General features: G+C 43.9%; 1 protein-coding gene across 2 annotated transcripts in view; it reads left to right on the forward strand.

Annotated features, from left to right (window-relative positions):
• LOC137541088 (7-methylguanosine phosphate-specific 5'-nucleotidase A-like) overlaps positions 1-6,795 on the forward strand; it is a 34,291-nt gene extending 27,496 nt beyond the window's left edge. For both annotated transcript variants that reach the window (XM_068262228.1, XM_068262227.1), the window contains 2 exons: positions 1,596-1,796; positions 4,915-6,795. In XM_068262228.1, coding sequence (XP_068118329.1) covers positions 1,596-1,796; positions 4,915-5,025 — 312 coding nt within the window. In that variant the 3' untranslated portion in view covers positions 5,026-6,795. The remainder of the gene's footprint in view (positions 1-1,595; positions 1,797-4,914) is intronic.
• The last annotated feature ends 352 nt before the right edge of the window (positions 6,796-7,147 follow it).

Consider the following 7,147-nt stretch of genomic DNA (forward strand, 5'->3'; position numbering starts at 1 on the left):
TAACTATACTGAAGGCCCCTGCACCTAACTACACTATACCTGGCTAACTATACTGAAGGCCCCTACACCTAACTACACTATACCTGGCTAACTATACTGAAGGCCCCTATACCTATCTACCTATACTGAAGACCCATATACCTGCTACCTAAATGTTGGTAGATCTCCTGGGCTCTGCAAATTTTAAAGTAGCTCGCGAGCCAAAAAAGTGTGGGCACCCCTGTTGTCGAGTAATTTTTACACTTGTCCATCTGTAAACATTGTTGGATTTGCAGCTCCACCTTCACACAGTGGGAAGGAGCGTAGTCCTAGCCTAGAACAGAGCAACAATATGGAGACTTTACCGAAGTAAGCAGGATCATTTGTGTCTGGTGACTTCATAAGGGATTATTTTAGGGAGTTTTTTGTTTTTTAGCTGGGCCTGGGCTTTTCAACAGATGTGATTTTCAGTTTTACTTGAAACAGTATAGATCCAATTTAAAGCACATCTGAAGCAACTGTGGAAAAAAAAGTTATATTACTCACCTATGTAGAGGGAAGGCTCTAGATCCCATACAGGCTTCCTGGTCATCTCTCCATGCCCTTGGTTCACCATTGTCCCCTGTTGAAATGCTGTGCCTCCGAGACTCTGTGTGTGTGCGTGCGTGCGTGCATACATGCACGCACACGCACGCACACGCACACACACACACACAGTACAGACCCACTGTTCTTCAAAAGTAGTCAAGGACACAAATACTTCTGAAGCAGGCATATTCGACTAGTTGGCCCAACTGGGAGACAGCAGTGGAATGAGGGCACGGAGAGAGGACCGGAAAGGCTCTATGGCAGTTATGGCTAACCTTGGCACTCCAGCTGTGGTGGAACTACAAGTCCCATGAGGCATTGCAATACTCTGACAGCTCTAAGCATAACTCAGGGAGGCAGAGGCATGATGGGATTTGTAGTTCCACCACAGCTGGAGTGCCAAGGTTAGCCATCACTGCTCTATGGGATCAAATAGATTAGTTTCTGTCTTCTATTTTTAGAACACACTAACTCTGTATCTCCATCTGGTGGCCAAAAAGTAAAACCACAACCAAATACCCTATTATACACCTTCCCATAGAAAAATGAAATTTTCATTATTTTTAAAAACCCTTGGAGGTGAAGTGGTTAAGTTACACATTCAAAAGTTATGTAAGGAGCAGAAAGAGCCAGAGATTATAACCTAGCACTTGTGAATAGCAGCATTTAGAAAATAATTGCAATATTGAATTAAAACCATTACATTTCTTAATAAGCTGTGGGCTCTTTTCTATGACTGGAAATGCACTTTAAAGTATACCTTGCACAAGAATACATGCTACTGGTAGCAGATAAGACTGCATCATAAACACACACGTCCATTATCCCTTTAGTGCAGCTCCTGTGCTGATGAGAAGAACTATTGTTCAGATCACTTTCCGTTTATACAGACTAGACATAATATCAGTTAGTGAGACACTTGACTCTGGATGACACTTTTGGATGACAGGATGGAATGTCATCAAGTACTTCATGCTGGAAATGTGTGATGTATACTTTATGTATGGATGTGTTATTTTCCCTCTTAGGGTTTCCTAACTGGATTTAAAGGAAAACTCATTCACACCTATAACAAGAACAATTCAGTCTTGACAGACACGGAATATTTCCAGCAGATCAGCCACCGACATAACATCCTCCTCCTCGGAGACACGCTAGGCGACCTCACAATGGCAGAAGGAGTCACCAATGTGGAAAATATCCTCAGAATTGGCTTCCTCAATGACAAGGTGAGGATATGATGTATCATATAGATTATAGAACATGATGCTGTATCTAGCATATCTAGTATGTATTTAAAAGCGGGATTGTCAGCAACAAAATCAGATTCCATTCACCCACTGCTCTGTGTTTATTATGTAGTCTACAACCTGACCCTGCATTGCAAGCATTCCAATATAATCATAAATGTTTCTGCAGTCAGAGGTAGTAAAGAAGGAAAATGTCTGGAACGTTTTTCTCTTTATTTACTAAAAAAATTCACCAAAATCACAACGTAGACAGTGCTAAATGGAATGTGTAAGGGACTACTAAAGACAAAAAAAAAAGCCCTCTTACTAAAATGTTAAGCAAAACAAAAGTTTGCCTTCTTAAAACAAAGTATTTGTGATAATTTTAGTAAGGGGGCTTTTTGGTCCTTTGTAACGTCTTAAACACTCCTAGGAGTTCTGGTTCACCATGAGCTTGCTGGGTAGTCTGTAACTCTGGGTGTTTCAAGTTTTACTCCATAGAGCCATATTAATTCATGTCATGCACTGATGAGGATCAAACAATCTGAAACAGTCTGTATACATGTTGGATGATTGTGGCTCTGTACAATTAACAAGCTGACACATCATTGCATTCCAGCGGTTCTGAAGGTGTGGCTAGTTTACAGGGACAACCAGGGATGATTTGCATATTCCGCAGTGATGCATTGTGGGAGACCTCATATGCTCACTCCAACCTGAATTATCACAAATACCTTCTGTTTTAAGTTTTTCCCTGGGATAATTTGGCTGTCTGGGCTGCTATAAACTGTCCTGAATGGACCATGAAAGCCGCTCCTTGTTTGGCTGTACTGCTGATACTGTGGCTATAACACAGAGGTGACTATTTATAAAGTGGCGAAAGATCGCCGCTGTATAGCTTGCCCAATTATAACTGTTCATCACAGAATTCCATGAAACAAAGAAAAAAAAATGCCCATGAATACGTTTTTAGCAGTGTTTAACTCTGTTACTATAAGCAGTGAGTTTCCGGCTTTCCATTGGCTTGAATGGGTCACATGATTGAGGACTGAAAAAAAAACAAGAGGATATTGTGTTATTTCATTGGGATTCACAATTGGCAGCCCCGTGTGGGAGGGGCTAGCAGTCATTGTGAATCTTTATGTGGAAAATGAGACTTGAGCCCATCTTGTATTGTGGCCACCCTTTACTCCCTCACACCGCTGCTTCCTTTGGCCTCCTGTCACCATTTCTAGTCATGCTCAAAGAGATGCAGATCATTTCACCTTGTGTGCAATATAATGCAAACTGTAGGCAGTACGATACTCAACCAGCCACATGCACTTCCGTGCAATTGTGATCCAAAGTACATTCAATTTGCACACATGGTGGAATTATGTAATATGAATGAAAAGAGCAGTAAGCACTAGTTGTGGGTATAGCACAGCACTGAGCCCAGTTCCTCCTGTGTGGGAAGTGCTCTTGCTGCCTCTGCAGTTACTCAGCACTGATTTGCAAGTGAACAAATATAACCCATTGGGAGAAGGGCTAATTCTTCAGGGGAAGCACTTGTATTCTACAATCACTGAGGAAGGCAGATGCAGGAGAGACCTCCTTCCTACGCCCGATATACACCATTCACAGAGTTAATGAAACCTGAAATGAGACAAAAAAATTGCATACCTGGGGCCTCCTCCAGCATGCTTCAGGCTGATGGCTCCCTTGCTGTCCTCCTGGGCCACCTGGCTACTCCGATAGTCAGCACGGTAAGTCCCGCAGTCAGTGTTCCATGTGGCCAGACTGCGCATACGCCAACTCACCCCAACCGGTGGATTTACCGTGCAGGCTATTGGAGGATCGAGGCGGCCCAGGAGGACAGGGAGGGAGCCACCGGCCTGAAGCGCGCTGGGGGAAGCCCCAGGTAAGTGTCATTTTGTTCATCTCGGGTACACTTTAAAGTTGCCTACGCACCTCATAACGTGTTTGGCCAATTTTACCACTTCCATGTAGTATGAGGCCCAACAGATTATTTTTTGTAAACTTCAAGTTTTATTGAAATTTTTCAAAATAAGTTTACAAACATTTATGCAATAAGTTGAGCAATGACATCGATCAATGAGATAAATTGAATATGCATACCATTGCTGAGAAATAATAACAAGGAAAAACAATACAAGTAGAGAAAGACAATTCAAGTAATCATACAGAACTTTCCCAGGACGTCCTCAGGACAGCAACCCTGAGACTTGTCTCCCTGCAAATGTAACTGGACAGGAAGCTAGTTATGCTGGGGATACACTGTACGGTTCTGTACCGTGTATCGACTAGCTGATCCGGCCAGCTGATAATATTCAGCTGGCCCGATCATGCCGCTCGACCCGCGCCCGCTCGATTCCCGCCGGCGGATAATGCAGGGAATCGAGCGGCTGACAAGGACCGCCGGTGGGAATGCGGCTGGGGTCGATCCGGCGGCTAATCGAGCCGCCGATTGACCTGTCTAAGCCCACCATTAAAAGATTAGCATAATCAGTAGGCAGGCAGGCAGGGTATATAACTTCAGTACATTCATACCTCTTCAGTTGTTTCCTGGCCAGCTGGACGCTAGGATGAAGAGGGAGAGACCAGCCAACCATGCTAAATTGCAGGAGCTGATTTCTAGTTTATAAATAAAAGGCCACTTCTAGCATTTTAGGTCAGGGCTGGTTGTTTTAGGTCTTCTGTGTTTAGTTCCAGTCATAGTAGATCCAAACACCACAAATTGTGCATTATCCTTTACATTGCTCAATTATCTAACCACTAGTAAAAAGGCCCGCCCGTTAAAGATCACAGCCGCTACCCCCCGCAATGTGCGCACATACACGTCCCACTTGCTCGTTCCCCCACCACTGTCTGAAGTATATGCCCACAGGGAGCTGCTTGCTTGGCAGTTGGAAAAAGCTGTTATTTCCCACAATGCAATGAGAACCTCTGTGAACCACACACAGCAAACTGTCAGATCTGGCCCTGTGTCCTAACTGCCCTGGCTGCGCACATGCTCAGTACAAAAAAGCCAGGGACACACAACCATTCAGTTGATGACGCAGGGACACTTGCATTTTATTGTATAGGATTAATTTTCTTCTCTCTCTCTCTCTCTCAGGTTGAGGAGCTGACGGATCAGTTTCTGCAGTCTTACGACATAGTGCTTATCAGAGATGAGACACTGGATGTAGTGAATGGCATTCTTAATTTCATTGGCAACAAGAACTAATCAGTCCCTTTTAACCTCAGTCCTTCTGATCCTCCAACCTTGTCAGATTCCATCCAACTGTACAGACCTCTTCACCGGATTCCAAGCTCTTCTACAGCTAACAAATACCTTGCAATAAGGACCACTTAGTATCTCCCCCTTGTTAGGTTTTTTTTGTTTGTTTTATTATAATACTACAAGATCTACTTATGAGAGTTAGCATATGTTTGTTTGCAGTGGGCATCGCTGCTTTTTTATACTTTGCAGCATTGTTGTGGTTAGTTAATGCTGCCCAGCATAGCTGGGAAAATATATCCAAGTATTTACTTAGGTTTTTTTTATGAAATGGTCCTCAAGTGGAAGTAGACTTGCCATTACTGAAATGCCAGTTTTCCTGACTGCATTGCTTTGAAGGACAGATGCGTTTACAGCATGAAATATACATTTCCCGATCTGTAATTTTATATTTATTAAAATGTTGTTAGTCCTTTTGCTGGCTCCTATTGCCTGAAATGAGTATAAGGCAGCTATCGCCCTTCTCCGAGTTTGTGCATGCGTCATTAGAAAGGGAAGGTTCCACTGCCTGCCAGCTGCAAGTCGGTTTTTCACAGCTGGACATCTGTGATGGGAAGTCTACCCAGCAACAAGTGATGGCCTGCACTGACTTTTTACTTGATTGGCCAGTATTCACAGCACTGTTCAGTGAACAGCAAAATGTTAAGAGAACTTGATCAGGAAGTAAAGAGACTATATTCTCTGTATAGAAAAGGACCTGTATCAGTTCTTGACTAAGATGGTAATCTTTAATTATTTCTTACCAACTGCTGACCAATCAGGAAAACTTTGCGCACAGCTACTGGAAGGTGGGGGTCGTCATCCGTGGAGGAGGTATTGCCTTTAGCACAAATGGAACAATATGTGGCAGTTAGGGTTTGGTTCCAGATTTAGGGAAGCAGTACTGGTGAGGAATTAATGGCAGCCAAATGGGTATTAGAGATCAGGAACGTGAAATATCAGCACCTGATCTATAAATACTTCTTCCAGGTGATTTGCAGATGATCAGCATTACAGCCAAGGAACAGTATTTTGGTAAATATGGCGGCCTCCGTAGCTCAGTATTGACAGGTGTACTTTACAGGAAACCTGAGATGAAGAACACCTCAGTATTTGTACTTATCTGGGGCTTCCTCCAGCCACATGTAGTCAGTCTTGGCAGCTTATATTCTGTCCAGCCCCCTCTGTTGCGCTGCTGTGGGGCTTGCAATCCTGCAGGGTCATAGACTGCTGCACATGTGATTCTGGCTGTGCACACCATCTGATTGTGCACCTGTTGTCGGGAGCATTCTGCGCAAGTGCAGTTAGTCTTTGTGAATTGCAGATGTACAGAACACTTCCGGCTACAGAAGCGTGATCAGGGGGTGCACAGGGTCAGGAATGCACATGCACAGTGGCCTGTGACTGGGCCAGGTCAGGAGTTTATCGGGCCAGACTGTGGGAGAGAGGAGGAAACTGGACAGAATCTGAGGGACCAGGAGGACTACGGGGGACTGCAGGAAGCCCTAGGTAAGTATAAATCCTGAGGTGGTCTTCATATCATGTGCACTTTGAAGAGAATGGTTGTTATAAAGTGCAGGGGGAACAGGACCACTGCAGTGATTTGCGGTTAGAGTTGTAAGCATTGAATTTATGTTTATGGGGTTATAGTGTTTTATACAAACAGGTAACCTGTATAAAGAAGAAAATGTACGCACAAGAGATTTCCTTCTGAGAATAAAACACACATTACCTCCACTGAGTGATTTTTGTAATAAGTGTTGCAGCTTTAACCTGCCCCCAAACAAGCATTTCTAATAATACAGATCTTTGCTGTGCATTAGCTCTTGACTTGCTTGAAATCACTTTTCCTTTATAGTGTAGTGGTAAGGCCTCTGGCACAGGAGACCAAATCTGGGTTCAAATCTTGGCTCTTCTTGGTCAGTAAGCCAGCACCTATCCAATAAGGAGACTTTGGGCAACACTGCTACTGCCTATATAGCACACTCTAGTGGCTGCTGCTCGGGTGCTTTGAGTCCACCAGGAAAAAAGCGCAATATACAGTCAGAGCTGGTGCACGCCAGAGCGGTTCTGGAGCATGCAGGGGGAG

This window comes from Hyperolius riggenbachi, chromosome 12 (genome assembly GCF_040937935.1).
Source record: "Hyperolius riggenbachi isolate aHypRig1 chromosome 12, aHypRig1.pri, whole genome shotgun sequence".
Lineage (NCBI taxonomy): Eukaryota > Metazoa > Chordata > Amphibia > Anura > Hyperoliidae > Hyperolius > Hyperolius riggenbachi.